The 24,471-nt window shown below is 37.6% G+C and overlaps 1 protein-coding gene across 3 annotated transcripts; it reads left to right on the forward strand.

Moving 5' to 3' along the window:
- The first annotated feature begins 1,352 nt into the window (after nucleotides 1–1,352).
- Nucleotides 1,353–23,045, forward strand: LOC139959112 (ATP-dependent RNA helicase DHX8-like). 3 transcript variants are annotated; one of them, XM_071956698.1, is made up of 20 exons: nucleotides 1,353–1,874; nucleotides 2,549–2,781; nucleotides 4,010–4,095; nucleotides 4,963–5,401; nucleotides 6,014–6,331; nucleotides 7,522–7,707; nucleotides 8,422–8,569; nucleotides 9,983–10,161; nucleotides 11,312–11,506; nucleotides 12,974–13,246; nucleotides 13,949–14,072; nucleotides 14,708–14,889; nucleotides 15,899–16,039; nucleotides 16,675–16,968; nucleotides 18,159–18,287; nucleotides 19,267–19,463; nucleotides 19,832–19,922; nucleotides 20,408–20,496; nucleotides 21,028–21,280; nucleotides 21,430–23,045. In XM_071956698.1, the coding sequence occupies exons 1-19, from the start codon at nucleotides 1,781–1,783 to the stop codon at nucleotides 21,248–21,250; spliced, it is 3,621 nt and encodes a 1,206-aa protein (XP_071812799.1). In that variant the 5' UTR covers nucleotides 1,353–1,780; the 3' UTR covers nucleotides 21,251–21,280; nucleotides 21,430–23,045. The 3 variants fall into 3 exon arrangements, with proteins under 3 accessions (XP_071812799.1, XP_071812800.1, XP_071812798.1); XM_071956699.1 differs by having other exon boundaries at nucleotides 22,092–23,045; XM_071956697.1 differs by having other exon boundaries at nucleotides 21,028–23,045.
- Nucleotides 23,046–24,471: the final 1,426 nt, after the last annotated feature.

A 24,471-nucleotide genomic window follows, 5' to 3' on the forward strand; every position in this document is an offset into this window, starting at 1 on the left:
AAGAGATGAAGGCCAAACAATGAGGTCAAGGACGGTCACGAAATTCGTCTTTGGTTTCTCTTGGCTGTAAATACTGCAGATTTGACTGAAGAGGGACTACCACCGATTATCATGGTTGTGAGGAATACAATTCGATTGCTTGAAGCCTGGCAGTTTCCTCCAAAATAATTTCTGTCCCTTTATAGCAAGTGTCCTAGTCAGTTGTAATGACAGAGGAGGTTCAGTTAATACATTCAGTAGCTTGTTCATTTTCGTGGATCATATAAAAACAAATACCCATGTTGTCGCGGATGTTGTCTTGTGTTGTTAAAATAGGTTTTACCATTGTAATGTGAATAAATGAAGCCAATAAATGAAGTGAATAAATGATAGCTTAATTAAGTTACCAGATTGTCGGACGACTGCATGAGTACGGCGCATTTCATCGAGAAAATTTGTTTACATTGAAGTGAATTGTTGTGCACTAAATTTAGTAACGAAATTGCTTTGCTTAGTGGTACATATAAGTTCCAATTGTAAGCATAATTCAATGACTACATAAAGTGAATCTGAAATGTAAGAATACATGTTCAATTTTTGTAGATGTTACAGACCAACAGATACCCAAAATATATGAAGAAAAGGGACAGTCGTGACAGTCAGCGAATTTACCATTACAAAGTCTGACCAGTTGGGGGCAATCACAAAACTTCAAGAGGCCTATTTGGTTTTGGAATTTATAGTGAGAAACGTACTTACCAGTGCCTCAACTTGAACGGATATATGTACCTTTAATCTACCACGCGACTAGAATTTGGCAACAGTTTAGCAGAATAGATCACTCCTTGATAATATAGATTAATTATGGGGTTGTAGTACTTCAGAACCCCTAGACCCACCCCTCCTACACGGGAGTTAATTGTGCTTTATCGACATATGGGTTACACTCCGTCCTACTTAAAATTCTGGATCCGCCCTTTGTTTTACATCCATTAAAACTTGGCCTACTTGCTTTTTCAGTGTGCACTTCTTATTTCCCCAACACTTACCATTCTCCTTCACGTTTACATATGGACACACGTTGTCTTTTATTATTTATTTATTTTTTATTTATATTCTTTCAAGTTTTTTTTTGTAGAGAAAAATGTATCCCCCCCCCCCCCCATCACTTCAGGACCCGTGACTAATCACTGCTGTGTGTGTATCCTGTATGTCCTGTTTTTAACCACCTGTGTTATCGTTCACTGTTTTCATTCCTCAAAAAATTAACGGTGTATTAATGTTTCAATTTCTTAGTTATATAAATTGAAACGCTAATACTGTTTATATAGTTGAACATAACCATCAAGTTGATCAGGTCGCATTTTACATCGATACTCCCTCGCTCATTTTTTTGCATCGTAGCTGAATCGGTATTACGTACAGTACCAATTTCGTAAAATACAATAGTCTGCGACAATCATGGATGGATAAAATTTTTCTTGAAAGACCCTTAATAAAATAGTCTATTAAATTCATTTAAATTCATTTAGTTTGTTGGTTGATGGAACCACACCATCCCGTTTTGGGTTTGTTCTCAATCAGCAAAAGATAGGACCTTACGTTAGGCTACTTTAGTTAGACTGAGCATAGCCTAGGCTGGAAGTGTATCATAGCGTGCTAACATAGCCTAACGAAAGCTTTGTGTTGTACTGCAGTTACTGAAGTCAATGATCAGTTAGCCTAACTTAGTTACGCAAGTTGGCATTCCTTCAGTAATAAGAAGCATATCTTGTCAGTTAATTGAATACCATAAACAAGCATGGAAGAGCTCAGGAAGTTGGAACACCTTTCTTTGGTGTCGAAAGTGTGCACTGAACTTGACAATCACTTGGGATTGAACGATAAAGATCTTGGTAAGCATATTATTATGCAGGTTTCAGTGGCATGTTGATGATATGAATTGAGTTAACCACTCTTTCACAGAAAAGTATAACATGACTAACTAGACTAAAACTTTGACTGTAGGCCTAGGTAATTAGTAATGAACAAAATGGTTTGAACACAACACAATTAGCCGAGTCTAGTTGACATGATGACATCATTCACCTTTTGTTGCAAGATGCATTTACAAAATACCTCTAAAATAATAATATTCATATTTTTTGTGATGCTAAATAACATGAAGATTTGGTTTTAAGGTGCAGTTTATGAAACTTTCAAACTTTTCTAAAAAGGCAGTCAATTACAGCCAAGTTTAATATCCCTTTGAAGTTCTCCATTAATTTGATACAAAGCATGCAATAAAAATTTGACTGGTATACATGTACAGCATTAACTTGATAAACTTCACTTTTTAAAACAATATCACTAAATACAAGAAACCATTCCAATCAAATGGATGGCACCGTCTTTTTTATGGTATCTTCATATATCTAGAAAGGTAATATGAAGTTTTCAACTGTTCTGCATCAAGGTTAACATTGTTTACACTATAGTAAGATAATGGCTCAACATTAAAGTATCGATATTTTTATATTTGATATGACATTAAGTCTTTACTTTTACTTTGATTGTTCTTCTCTTGCAGCGGAATTCATTATACATTTAGCAGAAAAGAATAACGACGAGGACGACTTCAGAACTGAACTCCGTAAAAATGGAGGCGAATTTCCAGACTCCTTTACCTCGAATCTTTGGAGGTTGATCCAACGAATGAAACCAAAACTAGCTGAAGAGGCGGTTCTTGTTCCAAAAACAGAAATTGACAAGAAGAGATCGGCATTTCCATCTCTCTGTATACCTGATGACAGTAAAGACAAGGTTTGTGAATTGAGCTGTTTCAGTCTGAGATGATGTTAACAGCAGAATTCCTTTAGCACAGCAAAGCATAGGTGTGCTTGTCCCAACAATGGTGTCATGTGACTACTGTAGTAATATGCTAAACATACATACCAGCCTTTGCCAGGTGTCCTATCTTGACAAATCCTGTTGGGACAATTGTTTATATTTAACCTACCTCCATGCATCGCTTCAAAGCACTCGTACAGTATGAGCGGGTACAAATATCATAAATCTATCAGATAAAGGTTAAAAACTGTTCATACTGTTGGCACAAGTGCTTCGATGCATGATATGAGAGGACAGTATACAGTGGTATTAGCATTGGAAAAATTGTATCAGTTGGAAAGTAAGAATTCATGAATATGAATGTATAATGATCCCATGCAGAAGCCAATATTTGCATACATAATAGACATTTTCTGTTAGCTGCATGTCAGGACTCACCCAATTTGACCAAAAGTAACATTCTTTTCATATATCAGTAAGTGATCAGTAAAATTGTGATCAGTGGTTGGTTTAATTTTCATGTTGTTTACTAACACCATTTCAATTCCGAATGGAACATATTATTCAAGCTGGCAGACTATATGTTACATGTTCATCTTATCACACATACAGTAGTTACCAATACTTGCTACTATTCCAATTTCACCTTGTATTCTTAAATTGTTTTAACTGCAAACTAGATTCCGTCAGGATACTTAAGCCAGCTTTTCAGTTTGTCCTGTTTCAAATTTGGTCAGTAATTTCTTATTATTTACACCCATTCAGTGAATATTATAACTTCTAGGAAGGTGCCTTAGTTTGACCATTCAAATGTAATCAGTAATTACTTGTTATTTACGCCCATTCATTGAATATTATAATTAATAGGAAGGTGCCTTAGTTTGACCAATTGTAATATTCGCTTAGCCTACAGTACATAACGCACAGTTGGTCTTGTGACATTGGTTGAAAGTGACAATCACTTAAAGTTCTTTAATACTTTGCATCAAGTTTCAATCAGCAAATTGTTTAATGGAGTCTGGTTAACTGTATTGTGTTCAGCTTCCCATGATGCAACATGTTAGCCAGTCATTTATCAAATTGAGTCTTTACCACTTTCCTTTTCTTGTCGGAGAAGATTAATCAAGTCTACTGTTGGTTAGTGGTAAAGTAGATGATGATCTTGATCTTAATTGCTGTCACTTTTCTTGATTTCCTGAAGGAACCTAGCAAAGATGATGAGCAGGTTGCGACCTCTGCAATGGATGAGTTGGAAGCCTTGATGACTAGAGCACCCAAGGTTGAAGTGTAAGTTTGTGCAATGATTCCCTCTGTGTCTGTCCGTTCGTCCGCACATCCATTCATCCACCCTTCCACCCACCGATGATTCACATTATCGTTTGTTGCAATAACTAATGCGTATATCAACATGCAGCTCTGTCTGTTAAATATCTTGTATTTGGTTTCTGTACATGAAAGTGATTAGCCACTGCATTAACATTCGTACAAATTGTTCCACACAGCATATGTCGTGTCAAAAGCACACTTTGTATTGTGGCATTTTGGAGGGCAATTTTTTCATATACATGGCACAAGTAATCATTGTCCAGAACAGTGGTACCCTTCAGAATAACATTTGCATTGATTTTGGTGAATAATCATCATTAGTTGGTAATCAATAATAAATTTAAGTTAATATTTGTAGCTTAGATTGAGGAAAATGTAATAAAAGACAAATTTCTGATTTACGTCATGCATGTGAATAATTATAAGATGAAGTTTACTGGTAGGACGGAGTCATCATGTGAGAGTTTGTCTCTGTTCATTAACCACAATCTCAGTAGACTTGTTAAAAGTGGTAACAGTTGGCCTGCAAGCAGAAACAGGTGCACGTACAGTAAATTATATCCTCTCTCTTCTTTCAGACTTGCTTTGTTATTATTTCGAATATCTTTTGCTTGTCATCATTTTGCTTTCACTTAATTACCAGTCATCAGCTGATAATGGGGGGCCATAGCTTAAAGCTTTCACTAAATTCAAACAAGGGAGAGTTTTTGACTTTGATGAACTATCATTTGGAAAAGAAATGTTATCATTAGCTCCCCCCTTTGAACTTTACGATCAAGTTTTAATACCCGAATAAATACATCGTGAAACCGTTTTCTTGACTCTTAGGAAACAAGAACAAGGTGACAGGATTAAGAGGCGGAGCAGGAGTAGAAGTGAGGAGAAAGATGTTCGAAGGAGAGAGAAATATCGCACGAAAGACAGAAAGGACAAGCACAGAAGGCGGTCCTCACGCTCTAGGTCGAGGAGCAGATCGCAAGAGCGTGGGGGAGACAGAAGGAGGAGAAGCAGAAGCAGGGAGAGGAAACGAGGCCGAGAGACAGGAGACAGGTGGAGGGATAAAGATAGAAGAGATGGATCGGACAAGAGAGAGAGAGACAAAAGAAGCGAGAGGAACAAGGACAGGATGGTGTCCAAACCGGTGGCCATGGATCCAGAGGTGGGGGAACTCTATGAGGGTAAAGTCACTAACATCATGCAGTTTGGTTGCTTTGTTCAACTAGAAGGACTCAGGAGAAGATGTGAAGGCCTTGTACATATATCAGAGGTGAGTCAAACATACATTAGGGTAGCCCCTGAGGTCACTTGCTAAGGGTGGAATGAGTATATCGTTTCACTCTGTGTGTTGTTACATCTGAGGATGTTTGCAGGGCAAAATCCAATCGTAGTTTGTGCATAGCATAAGGGTTTTTTTTGTAACAAAATTATATTTATGAAAAATTGTTGAATGCTGGGTTTTATTAATTTGATTAATCAGTTAATAATGCCATAAAAAGTGTGTCTGGGATGACAATGACTAGCGTTGAATTTAAGAAAGCAAAGATCATGCCTCTCGATTGATGAATTTAATTAAACTCTCTCGTTAATGTTGAACTAATTAGCAAGCTTGCTTCAAAGTCATCAAAAATGCAAATCACTGCTTTCAAAGAATAGTTCGAACTGTTTATTTTATTTTCACATTTGAAGTAATTTTTAAATGACCTTTTCTCTTAACCTGTAAGTTCAGGTGAGTTAATGCTTCGGTTGTGTTGTATTTGTTCCACTCATTTGCCATAAATGTGAAAAATCCACTGAATTATCCTTATTAATCAGTAACAAGGTATATAAGGCTGTCAAAGATACACATACGATCGTCTCACATCAAATATTTTCTTTCCAGCTTCGAAGGGAAGGTAGAGTTGCAGACGTCAATGATGTGGTCAGCAGAGGTCAGAAGGTCAAGGTTAAGGTCCTGGCCATCTCGGGTACAAAGATTCGCCTTTCCATGAAGGACGTCGATCAGAAGTCAGGCGAAGATCTCAACCCAAAGTTGTCGAAAGGTCTGCAACACAGCGAAGACAGCGAAGACGTCAGCAGAAACCCAGATAGGCCCACTACCTTACCCCTGGTCCAAGCACCTGGTCCAGACGTGGAGGATGTCGGGATGCGTAGACGGGTCCAGAGGGTGACCTCTCCCGAGAGATGGGAACTCAAGCAGGTACGGTCACTCTCTTAATAAAACCGGCGAGAAGTGTTCACAAGTGGAAATACTGCGAAAGTAAAAATGAAAACTGACGAAAGATTGATCTTCGGGTCTGGATATGTGTGATATCATCTCAGAGAGATTGACAAAAATCATGGAAAAGTCATGAGGTTTTTATGGATGACATTTTGCCAATTTTTAAAGAGTTGACTTTGGATACTAAATGGCTTAAAGCTTTATTACAAGACTTTGTTGTAATCCTAGGGTTGTTGCATTTTAACATGCCAATATTAAGTGTTATGACTCATTCATGGAAAGGCATTAAAGTTCTTTGCACTGATGTGTAATAACTGCGGTTGAACTAAATACACTGATGTGTAACAACCGCGGTTGAACTAAATGCACTGATGTGTAACAACTGCGGTTGAACTTAAAAATAAAGTAGGTGGTTGCAGTTCATAACATTTCTCTCACTGTAGATTCACTAAACCTCCTTGTGTTATAATAAAGTTGGTCCACAATAAAAGTTCGCTAAGCGTGGAAGTTTCGTTTGAATATTAACAAACTTTCTCAAGATTGTAAGCATCTGATATAATATTTCATTCATAAACCAAATGGTGTCCTTGTAAGTGTTTTTGCTAGTCAATCTTTTTATGCTACTTACGTACCATTATCTTTTATGTACAATTAAGATCTCAGCAACTGAGCTACCAAATACCTTTAGCTTGCACAATTTGCAAATACAAGTCAGCCATCTATTCTCTGGTCTCATCTTGTTTGTTCTGAATGAAAAGAGAACCATAAAACATTGTGAAAGTGTATGACCAGTTTTAGATACAAATATTGATGACCACTCTCTCTTCTTGCCAACCTGTAATGATTGTCAGTGGTTGTCATTCATTCCCATTGATAAGAATGTATGATTACAAATGTAGTATTTCTAGTTACTGAAGCTTAATTCCTTGGCTGGTGTTGTGATTGACAGGAGGATTTTAGTAGGACAGTTATGGGGTGTTGGAGGGGGTCAGGGAATTGGGAGAGGAAGAGGGTAGATGGTGAGAGGGGAAGTGAGAAAGAAGAGGGTAGGAGATGAGCAAGTTTGAAAGAGTTTGAGTTTTATTCGGGTGGAGATATTAAAAAATTTGGGACCATTTAATTTAGGTTTTAGTCATCTTGTTTACCTCTTCCTTTTGTTTTCGTTCAAGATGATGGCTGCCAACTGCATCGATAAATCAGAACTTCCAGACTTTGACGAAGTTACAGGAATCTTACCCAAGGAGGATGGAGACTCTGATGAAGAGGTTGAAATAGAGCTCAAAGAAGAGGATCCACCTTTCCTCTCTGGTCACGGGAGGCAGAGCATAGATCTCAGTCCAGTCCGAATCGTCAAGGTAACCGAAAAGTTCAGGTCTTCATGTATTCTTAATAAAGCAGCTAAACACATGTTTCACTAACTGTGTAATATTATGATATATTGTACATGATTATGAAGTCACAAGTTGTGAGCTTTATATATTATAATCTTATATCTTATTTTCCTATCATCGCCATCTCTCTCCCTTTCATCGCACCACTGTTTGTTCTGTCTAAATTTACTCTATTTATTGTTCATTGGTTTGATTTAGTTGTCTGTCCAATTTTGCTGTCTCTTCTTTTAAATGTGTTCTTGGTCTGTGTTCGTTTGTGCTGTATTTATTTTTTTATAATCCTGTTAGTATTCAAACATTTTCAGAATTAGGATAATGTGCTCCTCCTTTGTCATGAGAGAAGCTTAGAAAATAGTTGACTACAGTATTTTAACATGTTATTAATCTCTTACAACTTTTCCACCTTTTCAATTGTTTTTGGTGGTGAAGACTTTAGAGTTATGATTAATTTGAGAGACATTTTCTAGACTTATGAAATTTAAGACAAAACTGCCATCAGATACCATCAAGAAAGTTTGAGGAAAAAATTATTCAGACACCTATGTTTCTTCTTGAATATGAAACCAGTGTTCTGACATCTAAGTCGACTAGTAAGAAAGTTACAAATGTTTGGGAAATATGGGGTGATAGAGGCGAGTCCCTGGTTTGATTAATATCTGATTTTCCCTTGTTACGCAGAATCCAGACGGTACCTTATCGAAAGCAGCCATGATGCAGAGCGCATTAGCCAAAGAAAGACGAGAACTGAAGCAAATCACAGAGAGGGCAGAGTCCGAGAATGTACCGACAGGAATGAACAAAAACTGGATCGATCCAATGCCCGAGGGTAAGGACCTCTTCTCTCTGAAATAGATTAATTAATTAACTAATTATATTAATTAATTATTTAATTAATTAATTGTCTTCCTGGGAACTGTTGTAAATCAAGATCTCGAGACACATTGTGAGAATGTCTTACTGTTAATAACGTATTTGAACATTTTAATTTTTTTTTTTTTCATTTTTATCTATTATATAACACTATCTTTGAAAATATAGACTTTAGTTTGTGTGTATTTTGTGACGTTAATTGGTCGTTAATATTGCCAGTGCTCTCAAAGGATGAGACATCTCTTCATTAGATAGATAGATACTAGATAGATATTTATATATATATTATATATATTATTTTTTTTTTTTCCAGCCAATCATATAAAAATACAATGGAAATTGGTTGATAACAAGAGCTCAAAACATTAAAAATTGTAAACAACATATAAGACGTAAAATAATGTACATAGATATGAAAATGTTCCTATAAAATGTACAAAAATATGGAAATGTACTCACAATATAAAGATGAACAAAAATATAAAATGTACCTACAAAATATTAAAGCGTACACAAATATGTAAATGCCCTCATATCCAATATAAAGTCTACAAAGTATGTAATTGTACATAAAATATTAAAATATAGGAGTATAAAATTATTTAACCGTTTTGGTGCGCATTGAATATCTTCACAGCAGAAGGATAAAAACTGTCAGTATATCTTTTAGAACCCTTAAAAGTACGCATTCTTTTGCCTGAAGGCAGGAACTTGAAATAAACAGTTGCTGGGTGGTAATCATCATTCAATATATTTTTAACACGTTTTAATGTTTCTGTCCTTACTTTACTATTGTTGTGAAATGAGTCATCAGCTGCCCACAGATAAAACAGCACCAGAATGGTTGTATGTGAGGTTTTACAGGATCTAGTCTGTACTTTAATACTTTGAAGCGAGACAACAACATTAGTGTAATTGGCATTACTTGTATATGTGATGGTCTAATGTCTCAACATGACCCGATACTGGAGAATCATGTGTAGCAACCCTTTAATTAATTAGCTTAAATGTACTATTTGTTTTAGTGCTCCTCACGTAACCTGCAATCCTAACCCGTAGGGTTAAGACAGCGACTCAAGTTCAACAAAATATTTCCGGTTAACAAGTCTAATGACCAATATATGAAGTGACTTAATGTAGCAGACTTTGGCTGGTTAAATGATCTATTTAGACTTTAGCTGACTGCACTAACCAGCCTCTGCACTAACCAGCCTTTACACTGACCAGCCTCTGCACTAACCAGCCTCTGCACTAACCAGCCTCTGCACTAACCAGCCTCTGCAGCACATACAGTCATCCCCTCGACCAAGTAGATGAGTTATTTTGACATTGCTCCTTGATCATCATTCACATCTCCTCTCCTCATCAGGGGAACGAGCTATAGTGGCCAACATCCGCTCCTCCGGAATGGCCGCACCGGAAATGCCAGAATGGAAGAAGAGCGCTTTCGGTGGAAACAAGGCTTCCTATGGCAAGAGGACAAAGCTGACCATCTTGGAACAACGAGAGAGCTTGCCCATCTTTAAACTTAAAGTCCAGCTTGTTCAGGTGAGATTAAGTCGTGGTCCCCCACCCCTCCTCTTTCTTCCCATCCCCCTACACCCCACCCTCGTCCTATTCTGTGTACGCTTTATGGGTACCTTCATCAGTCTGTTTTAAATGACAATGAATCATGTTTAATTGAGAGAGGAAAAGTGAGAAAAAAACAAGCATTTTACTTCAACAACTAAGCAAGCTATGAATAGAAAGTTGGACTGTTCGTATAATCCATGGATTACATATTTCTAAAACATGGGTCGTTCATTGTCCTTTGAATGATGAATGATGATGAGCCAAGGATGTGTTCCACCTTGCCAGTACTAGTGCAACATGGGAAAGGGAAGTTGATACGGGGAAAAAGTTGATATTTTACTATTCCACAAGAAGTATCTGTCTTATATTAAAACCCCATTATGTATTCAATCTTTTCAATATATTTTCAGTACTATTATGCGGTACATAATCACACATTCACGATGATGTACATTCCTGCCAAAATTCTATTGGCCTATTCGCAGAGAACAAGTGAACGAAAACTTCAATCCAAAACGAAAGGTGTCACGTTTGGCAAGAAATAGTCAATCATCGTGATTATGTGATTATTTACAATATATATACAATAGTACCAAAAACCCTATTTTAAGAGTTTATGCTAAAAGGTTAACATTCCTCCTATCATGCCAGCTAGGGCATTATGGTCCCAAAGTCATCTTTCTCTAGTCATTCCTCATACTAACAAAGTCACAAATGGAGATTGTTCGTTCAGTGCAGCAAGTCCTAAACTCTGGAATTCTCTTCCTCATCACTTGAGAAATGTCACATCTATTGACACTTTTAAGAAGCATTTGAAAACTTATCTTTTTAGGCTTTAGTATGGGCATTAATCTTATTAGTTGTTTTATTCACATTACTGTGCCCATTTTTATGTATATTTATATTTTTATGTTCTTTATTGTGGTTTATAACCCTGTCTTATATCATTTTTTTACTTTTATTGCTGTTGTTGTTACTTTTAGGTTTTCTTAAGTTTGGTCATTTTATATTTGAGGTATTGGTTCTTTTGTACAGTGCTCTTAAGCATGTTTTATTTCATGATAACAGCACTTTAATATATGGTATTTATTATTATTTATTTATTATGATCATGTTTTCTACCTAGGCCGTCCAAGAGAACCAGATTCTTGTTGTCATCGGTGAGACCGGCAGTGGTAAGACCACACAGATCACTCAGTATCTAGCGGAGACTGGATTCACAGTCAGGGGAAAGATTGGTTGTACTCAGCCTAGACGTGTGGCTGCTATGTCCGTCGCTAAGAGAGTCGCAGAAGAGTTTGGATGCCGGTTAGGGCAAGAGGTAAGGTAGAATGGAATTGGGTAACATCATAACGAATGCTCGTATAAATTTTGCATCTGGCTGAAAGTGAAATCTTTGACATTGCCTAAAAATAAAAACATGTACAATCATGTTGTATTGCTAAATCTACGTAAACGTTGTCAAAATATCATAAAGTACATGGAAATCTTATTGTTACAATATCCTGTTTTACCCATTAGCAAGAAAGGTCTAATTACTGCTAATTACTGGTTCCATTGAAGGTGCTATGATTTAACACAATCAAACATTGTGCAGTATCCAATATCCTGTTCTTGGAGCATGCAATCAATTGCACTGATTTAGTAAAACACATCAAAATAAAACACATCAATTGCACTGATCAATTGCACTGATTTAGTATCAATTGCACATCAATTGCACATCAATGGCACTGATTTAGTAAAACACAAAGAAGTCTTGTCATTGTCTTAATTAGTAAGAAATAAGGCTCTAGAAAGAATGTTGGAAGAAGTACCCACTGCCGTCTTTTTAGAGAGTACCCACTATTCATCAGTTTTAGAGAGTACACACTATTCGTCCATCTTAGAGAGTACCTACTTTTCATCCTCAGTTTTAGAGAGTACCCACTACTTGTCAGTCTTATAGAGTATCCACTGTTCATCAGCCTTAAAGAGTATCCACTTTTCATCAGTCTTAGAACTTACTACTCATCAGTTTTAGAGAGTACCCACTGTTCATCAGTCTTATAGAGTACCCACTGTTCATCAGTCTTAGAGAGTACCCACTGTTCATCAGTTTTCAGGAGTACCCACTTTTCATCAGTTTTAGAGAGTACCCACTGTTCTTCAGATTTAGAGAGTACCCACTGCTCATCAGTCTTAGAGAGTACCAACTGTTCATCAGTTTTAGAGAGTACCCACTTTTCATCATTCTTAGAGTGTACCCACTGCTCATCAGTTTTAGAGAGTACCCAATACTCGTCAGTCTTAGAGAGTACCCACTGTTCATCAGTCTTAGAGATTACCCAATGTTCATCAGTTTTCAGGAGTACCCACTTTTCATCATTCTTAGAGTGTACCCACTGCTCATCAGTTTTAGAGAGTACCCAATACTCGTCAGTCTTAGAGAGTACCCACTGTTCATCAGTCTTAGAGATTACCCACTGTTCATCAGTTTTCAGGAGTACCCACTGCTCATCAGTCTTATAGAGTACCCACTACTTGTCAGATTTAGAGAGTACCCACTGCTCATCAGTCTTAGAGAGTACCAACTGTTCATCAGTTTTAGAGAGTACCCACTTTTCATCATTCTTAGAGAGTACCCACTGCTCATCAGTTTTAGAGAGCACCCAATACTCGTCAGTCTTAGAGAGTACCCACTTTTCATCAGTTTGAGAGAGTACCAACTGTTCATCAGTTTTAGAGAGTACCCACTGTTCATAAGTTTTAGAGAGTACCCACTTTTCACATCCTTTTCCTATCACAGGTCGGGTACACCATTCGTTTTGAGGATTGCACCACACCAGAGACTAAGATCAAGTACATGACGGACGGTATGCTTCTCAGGGAATGTCTGATCGACGCTGACCTCACCCAGTACGGGGTCATCATGCTGGACGAGGCCCACGAACGCACCATCCACACAGACGTACTCTTTGGTCTGCTCAAGAAAGCCATCAAGAAGAGATCGGACCTAAAGCTTATCGTCACCTCGGCTACCCTAGATGCCGTCAAGTTTTCCACATATTTTTTTGAGGCCGTTAGTATTTCATGTTCCCTTGATACTCTTTCATTTGTTGCCTTCCAGACGGGAATGTAATTTCAGCAAAATTTGCTGCATCTTGTGTTTATGAATATCAAGGTGTAGTCTAGCATACATTCTTCCAGATTCCACTTATGCTTTATTTATTATTGCAGAAATTAAATGTCAGATTTTGTGAAGAAGCTGTAGGTTGACTCTTTTGGAGTTAATAAGGGTTGTATCATTTTTTATCACTTTAACTACCAATACCTCAAAAACAAAACATAGAACTAGGTGAAAATTTCAACAGAATGCTTCGATTGTATTCTACTATGATATGTGAAAAATAGTTATGGGTCTGGACTATCCTGTTAACATACACAGGGTATCAGTGTGGTAACACCAAACATTTTTCTACAGGTTAAAACTGGTGTGTGTCTGGAAATTCATACTTGAGACTTTTCCTACCATATGAAGCTTTATTTGTAATTACCTGATGATTTAGTCAAAAGTTTGCAGGCACATTTTCGTATCTGATTAATCACAGGTTAATAGCTAAGGTGAGAGTTTTTAGTTTACTTTACACTTGAAATAAAACTTGAGCTATTGATACTGCATCGCTTTAGTATCGAGAAGTATTGAAAAATTGCTTACTTAACCATCGATACCGAATTAGCACTGTTACGAATGATCTGTTGGATATTTACCTTTTTCCCGTAGCCTATATTTACCATTCCTGGGCGTACATTCCCGGTAGAGGTCCTCTACACCAAGGAACCAGAGACTGATTATCTAGATGCATCGTTGATCACAGTCATGCAGATTCATCTCACTGAACCTCCAGGTATCTTTACTGAATTGATTTCAATTTAAAACTATAACTATTGCTTACTTGTACAACCCTAGTGCACTTTAAACCAAAGCCCAACTTATTTCAATTTTGGTTGCATCTTGTTAGTAATTTTTTACAACCCTGGTACCCTTTAAATCAAAGCCAAACTTAATTCAATTTTTGGTTGCATCTTGTTAGTCACTTTTTACAACCCTGGTACACTTTAAACCAAAGCCCAACTTATTTCAATATTTGGTTGCATCTTGTTAGTCACTTTTTACAACCCTTGTGCACTTTAAACCAAAGCCCAACTTATTTCTGTTCTTGGTTGCATCTTGTTACTTACTTTGTACAAACCCTGGTACACCTTAAACCAAAGCCCAACTTAATTTCAGTTTTTTGGTTGCATCTCGTTAGTCACTTTTCACAAAATGGCTAAGACCACTCCCCCAGGCCCCAACATTTGCCACAGGAGGGCCATGATGGTGATGTAAAATTGGACTTACTAAGCAAAAAAGTTTGACTACCAGGGGTGTAATTTGGGGGTATGGTCCATCAGCAATATAAATGAAAATCATCTTGATTGGTAGTTTACTGATTTATGTTGGTGCAATTTGAAATTCAATGTCGTTTTTTTTTTTTTTTAGGTGATATTTTGCTCTTCCTCACTGGTCAAGAAGAGATTGACACAGCTTGTGAAATTTTATTCGAGAGGATGAAGTCGATGGGACCAGAGGTACCGGAGCTTATCATCCTCCCGGTATATTCTGCTCTTCCCAGTGAGATGCAGACAAGAATCTTTGATCCAGCGCCTCCTGGAAGCAGAAAGGTAAGAACAGATTTGTTTCCCCTTGTTTAACTTCCAGTCACTCCCCCTCCCTTTTCCCCACCCCCGCCCGCCACTACCCCTTCTTGATTTAGAGGTCAGAAAATGTTACCCTGACATTACTGTCAAGTCAGTGGCATGTTAGGTTATCATATTGAGCGGTTCCTGTGGGGGGTTTTATATTTTATTTTATTTTTGACATTTTAAAATCATTTTCATGTGCTGTTTATCAAAATTTGTATTTCAAATAATGTTCGACATTGCTTGTAAAATATTTACACAATTTAACAGTATGTTGCTTATTTGGATATCATGGGGTATAGTTATTCATTGCATCTTTCAAGTCTGATTAGATTATCAATGAACATAGATCACAGCAGCATGTAGAGCTTAAGCCATCCTATGTAGTGCCAATGGATGTGCAGGTTGGGAGACACAGCTCTTAAATATAACACACATCATTTTATTTCTTTAATAGCACTATGAGATAAACTTTTCCTGGAATAGTGCAGTTTCTGCTTGGGAATTGTAACATTTATGGCTACCAAAGTTTTACTGACCCAATGTTATTAACATTGGATAGAAGCACACATACTTGATCAAATTTAACAAAACTCTGTTAAAAATACCGGATGAAACAAGTTTTCAATGTATGGATATCACTTCTGCAATACTTGTATTGATATCAGGATTTGGGGTCATATGTCTTGTTAATTGCCCGAGGATTGAAGCAAACTCGTAAAAGAGGATTAGTTCTGACGTTAGTTAGTTTTCGTTGAACAGCAAACAGCATATGACATATGATAGTTTTACCTATCTACAATAAAATCCTGAAAGAATAAATCCTATTTGCATAAATCCACACATTTCATGGCTTCCCAACATTGCTTTATCCCGTGATTGGACACCGATGTGTATTAAGTAAGTGGTCATTAGTTGTTTCTTTGATATGCATCAGTTTTGCAAAATGTCAAAATTCTGCCTCCTTTCACCCCTAACAACCACCTTGTAGGTTGTCATAGCAACCAACATTGCGGAGACATCCCTGACTATCGACGGTATTTACTACGTGGTGGATCCGGGATTCGTCAAGCAGAAAGTATATAACTCCAAAACAGGCATGGACCAACTGGTGGTGACTCCAATATCACAGGTTTGTTTGTGTTTAAATTACTTGTTGCCATGGAGATGAAAACCAGAAACTACAGGTATTGACCAATGATGTATTGAAATGATGCTGATAATGAAACATCTGTTTGCAATTTTTTTTTTTTTAATTTCTGATAGTCAATGATAGACATGAATCTTTCAGTCAACATGGATTTTCATGTTTGTGTTTCTGAATGGCCAATTTGGTTTTCCTACCAGATATTTATAAAACAAAGGATCAATTAGCAATAGATTGTTACATAACTAAACAGGTAGCTTCACTTTGGTGGTTACTTTGGTTATTTCTAGATGCCTCTCACAAGCCAGTGAGCATTAAAATTCAACAGAAATGCAAAACTGTGTATGAGCATCTTCAAGTTTTCTTTACTTATAAACCTTTATCTGTAACAGCTATGGTACTTACTGAAGGGTAAACAGTAAAAGTTAAGATGTGGAAGACACATGATAATTCACACTACTAAGTAAATTCCCCTGACTCAGTATCTTGCTTGAGTCTACCTTGATGGAGTTATGTTGTGTTAACATTCGTAACATGTACAACAGAGAGTGCATTTCACATATCTATTAATTAGAAATGCTCTCCTAATAAAAAATGGCTTTTCATATCTTTTGCTGCAGGCTCAAGCCAAACAGAGGGCAGGCCGTGCGGGTCGGACTGGCCCAGGTAAATGTTACCGATTGTACACGGAGAGGGCCTACAGAGACGAGATGCTCCCCACAGCTGTTCCAGAGATACAGAGGACTAACCTAGCGAGCACTCTGCTGTCCTTGAAGGCGATGGGCATTAACGATCTCTTGTCGTTTGATTTCATGGACGCACCCCCGACAGAGACCCTCATCACTGCCATGGAACAGCTGCATTCACTTAGTGCTCTTGACGATGAAGGACTGCTGACCAGACTTGGGAGGCGGGTAGGTTTAGTCAGAGGAGTTGGGAGGCGGGTAGGAATAGTCAGAAGAGGTGGGAGGTGGGAAGGTATAGTCAGAGGAGTTGAGAGGCGGGTAGGTATAATCAGAGGAGTTGAGAGGCGGGTAGGTATAGTCAGAGGAGTTGAGAGGCGGGTAGGTATAATCAGAGGAGTTGGGAGGAGGGTATGTATAGTCAGAGGATTTGGGAGGCGGGTAGGAATAGTCAGAGGAGTTGGGAGGCGGGTAGGAATAGTCAGAAGAGGTGGGAGGTGGGAAGGTATAGTCAGAGGTGTTGAGAGGCGGGTAGAATTAGTCAGAAGAGGTGGGAGGTGGGAAGGTATAGTCAGAGGAGTTGAGAGGCAGGTAGGTATAATCAGAGGAGTTGGGAGGTGGGTAGGTATAGTCAGAGGTGTTGAGAGGCGGGTAGAATTAGTCAGAAGAGGTGGGAGGTGGGAAGGTATAGTCAGAGGAGTTGAGAGGCAGGTAGGAATAGTCAGAATAGTTGGGAGGCGGGTAGGAATAGTCAGAGGAGTTGGAAGGTGGGTAGGTATAGTCAGAAGAGGTGGGAGGCGGATGGTATAGTCAGAGGAGTTGCTTGAGCTAACAACTGTGCTCGAAGAGACCAATCTTTCATATGAAAGAAAACTTAAAAGAATGATCCCCCCCCCTCCCTTCCCCAAAGACTGAACATTGCTTGCAAGATTTCCTGTAACCGCCCAAACCCTCTTGTCTATAAACATCTCTGTACACTGTTTTTGTCACTTTTAATGAAGTCTTGCCCAAAAGACACATCTGTCTCTCTTTGTTGTGGAAAGGAAAATATAAATGTTTCTGTACTGACATTTGTTGGCAAGTAACACACACTGCTGTTGAATCTTTTAAGGAAACCCTGTGAGGATTGCATCCAAGTTTTTCTTATTATTATTATTATCTTTGTATCTGAATGTCTGCAACTACTTACCAGAATTATCAAAGTACTTTGGAAAGTTACAAGAAATGATAATTATATTTCCCCTAATCTGTCTCAGCAATAAATTGCAGACGGAACTTCATCGGAAGAAAATAAACTGATATTTATAGAAGGATGTCATTCATCTATATTGACAGATCTCTTCAGTTTGGCGCCCTCTCTCTAATCCAATGGATCAGGGGATTACATTAATCTCTTATTGCAAATAATCTCTCTTTTCCAGATGGCCGAGTTTCCGTTGGAACCAATGTTGTCCAAGGTCCTGATCATGTCTGTCCAGCTCGGTTGCAGCGAAGAACTCCTCACAGTGGTCTCCATGCTGTCTGTCCAGAATGTATTCTACAGACCAAAGGTGAGAGGAATGTTTCCAATTAAACCGGAGACAATGGCAGATTAATTGGATAGAACCTTTTCTTTATCTTGAAAGATAGTATATCAAACATGTAAAACTTGCTTTATAGCGTCCACTCGACACGTAACCCTGGTATATGAAATATTCAAAACTGCTACAGACTACAGAACCATTGCCATGACCAGAGATTATACAAAAAGTCTATGTAAAGTGCCCACCACCCCCTCCCCCACCTGTAAATGGCTAGTTAAGTCTACTATATCTTATTATTCTTCTATTAGTTTACTATTTCTTGTGTACTTCATTGTTTGTTACTATTTATAGTTTACTTGGTTGTTTGTTTTCTATAGTTTACTTGGTTGTTTGTTTTCTATAGTTTACTTGGTTGTTTGTTTACTGTTTATATTATAGTTTACTTTGTTGCTTGTTTACTATTTAATAGTTTACTTGGTTTAAAGTTTACTATTCATAGTGTACTTGGTTGTTTGTTTACTATTTATTGTGTACTTTGTTTGTTTGTTTACTATTTATAGTTTACTTGGTTTTAAGTTTACTGGTTGAAGTCTAAGACTTAGTAATGCTATGCTAACATGATGAACATTTAAGGTTGAATTTTCCATGAGAACTTGTCATCATTGAAGAATAAAGGTAAACACATGTTGATCTCTTATTGGTCAGATGACTGTAAGATTGGTATTGGCTGTATGCCAACTTTAATCTATCTTAGTGTGCTAGCCTGCCCCTTTAATGAGGAAGAGAAATGTGTCATAGTAACATCGCAAAAGGCAATACAAGTGCTTCTGGTGCAAATCTCATAAAAAATTGTCTTCTTGTCAGGAGCAATGTTAATTCAAATGATGTTACCCATATGATCCTGTAGTAAGTTAGTGTGTGAGTCATACAAGCAAATACAAAGTAACTATAAACTTGGATAAACTTGGATTTGTCCTTACGGTGTGCTACTATTTATTCGTGACAGGATAAACAAGCCATTGCCGATCAGAGAAAGGCCAAGTTTCACCAACCGGAAGGAGATCATTTAACTTTGTTGGCAGTCTACAACTCTTGGAAGAACAATAAATTCTCCAATCCCTGGTGTTTTGAGAACTTTGTGCAGGCTCGGACTTTGAGAAGCGCTCAAGACGTCAGAAAGCAATTGCTCGGCATAATGGACAGGTAAGATGTGTTTTTAAAACATTACCCTTGTTGATACGAGATATGATTGTCATACAAAATTGATAAGGAATGAAAATTAATAGATCCACCTGTTTGGGAAGGACTGCGTAATGTGGACATGGAGCAATGTCTCATTATGTGGACATCTGATGTCCACGTAAAAGAGACATCCAAAATGTGAAACAAAAACTTGAAGCCTCTATGACATTTTCTTGCAAAATTATTTGAAAGTGTGAATTCCACTGTGTGGTTCCACTGTGTGAATTCCACTGAGTGAATTCCACTGTGTGAATTCCACCTGTGGTTTATGTTTGATATTAATCAGTGGTGGTTTTATTTCCTGTCTTCCCTTCCATTTTTTCTTCCAGACACAAACTTGATGTAGTGACCTGTGGTAAGAACACAGCCAAGGTACAGAAGGCAATATGCAGTGGATTCTTTAGGAATGCAGCAAAGAAGGTAGTTATTTAAGTAGCCGTTTTAGAGATTTCTTGACAATATCTGAACAAGCGTAACCAAGTATTACTGAAACTAAAAGTTTGTTTTGTTTCACCACATGACCTCTGACAAGAGAGTTTGTTTATGAATTTCATTAAATTGTCCGCATTTTGTTCCCCAGACACTTTTATCATAATTTTGTTAATCGATGCTTGATGCAAATGAACCTACCAATGATTTATTTACAAGTTGTGCAATGCTTGACTCGACTTTTAAATTTCCAAAGTTTCGCTGGTTTGAATCCTGTTCAAGCCAAAAAGGTTTCTTCTCTTCTAAAATGTCTTTAAAATTTCTCAGTCAAGTTTGATAATGATATACCAACATAGAAGACACAAAAACTAAATGAAATGCAAGCTTTATTAAGTAAGGAAGTTTGTATGAACCATCTTGTTTATTTGTTTGTATACCAATATATTTCACCGTACTTATATGTTTTGTACTTTCAGGATCCACAGGAGGGCTACCGTACCCTTGTGGACAGCCAGGTGGTCTACATTCACCCCTCAAGTGCCCTCTTCAACAGACAGCCAGACTGGTAAGGGTTTTTTTTTTCTTTTTTTTTATGGGTCATCGATTTAGGTTAACAAATCAAGAAAGATCACAATGGCCAAAAGTTCTGTTCATGTCTTAAAGACTTTGTTACTTGACAATACAACTGACCATAGACAATGCTCAATACACAACTTAATGTGATGGCCTTGATGTCCTGTGTCATCAATAAAGAAAAAGAAGAAGAAGAAAAAAACAAGGAACATGTTTGCTGTTATTTAGCATGAGGGTTTTACTGGATGCTGAAGTGGAAATCAGATGTGGGCCCCTTCTGTAAATAAACTTGTCGTTATGTCAGTATGGACCTTTGACTGTGCGTCTTGGTGACCTCGTTTTACCAAAAAATAGATTTAAAAAAAGGTAAAATAGGTTGTAGATTTAGAGATAGATCAATCATACTTGGCTTTTTTAATCTCACCGACTGTGAGGAAATAAAAAAAAAACATTTTTAAGAATAAATGTGCTCTTTACTCAGTAATAATTTTCTTTTCCCGCCTTCTTTCGTCTTAATTTGTAGGGTCATCTACCACGAGCTTGTCCTGACAACCAAAGAATACATGAGGGAAGTCACCACCTGCGACCCTAAATGGTTTGTGGAACTAGCGCCATCGTTTTTCCGATTCGCTGATCCAAACAAACTCAGCAAAGCCAAGAAACAGCAACGGCTGGAGCCTCTGTACAACAAATACGAAGAACCAAATTCATGGCGTATATCCAGACAAAGATTACGAAGAAATTAGGGCTTGCTATCGCAGCCTGGTCAGCGACAGGTGGTGTGATTACGTGAACCTTAATGTGGCGATTACATCAACCTTAATGTTGTGATTACATCAACCTTAATGTTATGATTACATCAACCTGATGGTTGCTTGGAGCAAAGAGAAATTAGGGCTTGATCTTGCTCCCTGGTCAGCAACAGCTCTGGCATTATGTGGTGTGATTACATGAACCTTATTGTTGCGATTACATCAACCTTAATGTATGATTACATCAACCTTAATGTTGTGATTACATCAACCTGGTGGTTGCTTGGAGCAAAGAGAAATTAGGGCTTGCTCTCTCGGCATGATCAGCAACAGCTCTTGTGTTGTGTTATGATTACATCAACCTGATGGTTGCTTGGAGCAAAGAGAAATTAGGGCTTGATCTTGCTCCCTGGTCAGCAACAGCTCTGGCATTATGTGGTGTGATTACATGAACCTTATTGTTGCGATTACATCAACCTTAATGTATGATTACATCAACCTTAATGTTGTGATTACATCAACCTGGTGGTTGCTTGGAGCAAAGAGAAATTAGGGCTTGCTCTCTCGGCATGATCAGCAACAGCTCCTTGTGTTGTGTTATGATTACATGAACCTTATTGTTATGATTACATGAACCTTAATATTATGATAACATCAACCTGATGTTTGCTTGGAGCAAAGAGGAATTAGGTGGCCTGTCAGCGACAGCTCTGGCTTTATGTGTTAAGATTACATGAACCTTATTGTTGCGATTACATCAACCTTAATGTTGTGATTACCTCAACCTGATGGTTGCTTGGAGCAAAGAGAAATTAGGCCGCCTGGTCAGCGACAGCTCTGGCGTTATGTGTTGTGATTACATGAACCTCATTGTTATGATTACATGAACCTTAATGTTGTGATTACATCAACCTGGTGGTTGCTTAGAGCAAAAATCTCAAAGCTAACATGCTATTTTAAAAGCATTCACAGTTATGAAAGGATCTTAATTGATGAGTTATGAAACGCCAGCCACGGCCACCATTCCAAGAAAGGTTTCCTTATAACAGAGACTTAGCCGTTGTTATGTTATCAGGAGTGGAAACTGACAAGTTTATTGTTCAAAAGTTAGCCAAACATTAATAGAAGTATTATCCGAAGCAAAAGGTGATGGAAATGTCTCTCTTGAAGAAACTGGTCAAAAAGCTATGAAACCTTTTAAATTGGATGGATGGTTTACGGATGTACAGATTTTGCCTTAAATGGTATTTTAATAGCATAGAAATGTGAAACAGGACAGGTCAAAGCATTTCTTTATTGACATGAGTATTATTAAGTCGTATAAAGTCAAAATACAAATTCTTGTAAGCTTTATATCGCAAGAAAGAATATTTTGAAGGGTTGTCATTCTTATTATGAGGGTTCTTTGTAAAGAGTACAAAAGAAACATTTTTATTGTGAAGGTGGAGGTCAAAGGTTACTTGAGGTGGGGGAGGGGGGGCATGTTACTCAGAAAGTAAACTCTTTGTAAACATGGTATCTATACACCAAACACAGGTAAACAAAATGCTCCCATATTATCCAGGGTTTTCCTTCATCAGATCCAATCAGGGCTCCCACTTTTGTGTTTTGGTCTCTTTTCATAAACTCACAAAACCTTTTAACTGTGACTACTTTCTGATATATTCATCAGTGTTAGTGTTACAACTATGAGGTAAAGAATTCACCGTGGTTAATACAGATTTAATATGCAATTCTTATCATGTTTCAAATGTGAAATAAATCCTTGTAAATATGAGTTACAAAAAAATTATCTAGTCTCATTTTTTGTATTATTACCGAAGCACAAAGATTTAAAAAAAATATATGAAGCAGCCCTTACTTCAGCAAACGAGTATACCATTGTCCCCTTGTATCGATTATCATGTTGGTGGTATGTGTTTTTAGCAATAGCACGGTTATCTCATAGCGGCCATTTATATTACATGATCTCTACCAACAAACATCACATTAGTGACATCATTTTGTCTCTGTAATGTTTGAAAAAGTATTCATGGGTCGATCCAGAATTACATAAGGAGGGTTGGGGGGGGGGGGGGGGCGTGGGACCTTGGGTCGTTTAAACCCATATAAAATTTAGATATAAAGTGATTCAGTCCGAGGCGTATTTCTACTATAAATTAGGTATAAACTTAAGAATCTAAACGAACGGTTTTGGTAATAAATACTTTCTTGTAGGGGTTTTACATCACTACCCCTCCCCCACCCCTCATGGATTCGTGCCTGACATTAAACACAACAAATTTAATTTGTGTCTTCATATCAAGATTTCGGCAGAATAACCTTACACTGTTTACGATAGAGAATGTTATAAGTTATTTCGACTCCCAGGGTATACGTTACAATAAGTCCACCATTGGTCAGATTTACAGTCTCTTCGAGAAAACCCAAACTTTATAAACTAGTCGAGGATTTGTGTAAAGGTGTTCTTTCAACTTGTGCCTGAGTTTGTAAACTACCCGTTACTTAGTAAGTTGGATCAATGGGTATTTTCACAGTTACAAGTTATCACAAAAGAGGTCTTTATTCAGGTGCTTCAGCTGAGCGTCTATTTTAGAAAGAAGGAAATAACCTACTTCAGTGGTTCTAAGGAATCTCTTATTTCAACATAAATCAGTTTGTGTACAAATAAGGAGAGCAAAGCATCCTATAAAGAAGCTGACTTGTTTTGCAATCGAGTTAGCGTTTTAAGGAGCATCTAGGCTGCTTATCTGACCGCAAAGGACCGGTTATCGCTTTGTCAACTGATCATAGAAAACTCTCTCTTATTTTATTTTATTTCTGGCTCCCCGTGGTTTTGTATGTGTCAAAGTGGATTGTATTGGAACATTAGTAGCTGTGATAAGTTTTAACCTTTGTATTGTTGTGTATTTTCTCCAGGCAGGACATTTTGTTGAAGTCGTAAAAGGGTCTTTTGCCATCTGCATTGTGTAATTAACTTCTCTTGTCCGTCAATTAAGATGTCACACCATATAATGAGAAATGGCCACATACCATATATGTAGTCCTAACTGATGTACGATATTTGTCATAAAGAGTCGAGTCCTGTCGACGTAGTGTCCTAAAGTTTGCGTGTTTTCAGTTTTCATGAGTACTGAGGCGACTGAATGATTTCTGCTGAAAAGAAATACAATCGTTTTCACTTTATGCAGAAAGTTTGGTAACTCTGGGAATAT

This window comes from Apostichopus japonicus, chromosome 18, assembly GCF_037975245.1.
Source record: "Apostichopus japonicus isolate 1M-3 chromosome 18, ASM3797524v1, whole genome shotgun sequence".
Lineage (NCBI taxonomy): Eukaryota > Metazoa > Echinodermata > Holothuroidea > Aspidochirotida > Stichopodidae > Apostichopus > Apostichopus japonicus.

Excerpts from the sequence above, each read along its gene's own strand:
- LOC139959112 (XM_071956697.1), top strand. The coding sequence starts at position 1,781 with ATGGAAGAGCTCAGGAAGTTGGAACACCTTTCTTTGGTGTCGAAAGTG. Across the intron at positions 6,332-7,521 it reads AGAGATGGGAACTCAAGCAG|ATGATGGCTGCCAACTGCAT; the intron begins GTACGGTCACTC and ends TTTTCGTTCAAG. Across the intron at positions 19,923-20,407 it reads TTAGGAATGCAGCAAAGAAG|GATCCACAGGAGGGCTACCG; the intron begins GTAGTTATTTAA and ends TTGTACTTTCAG.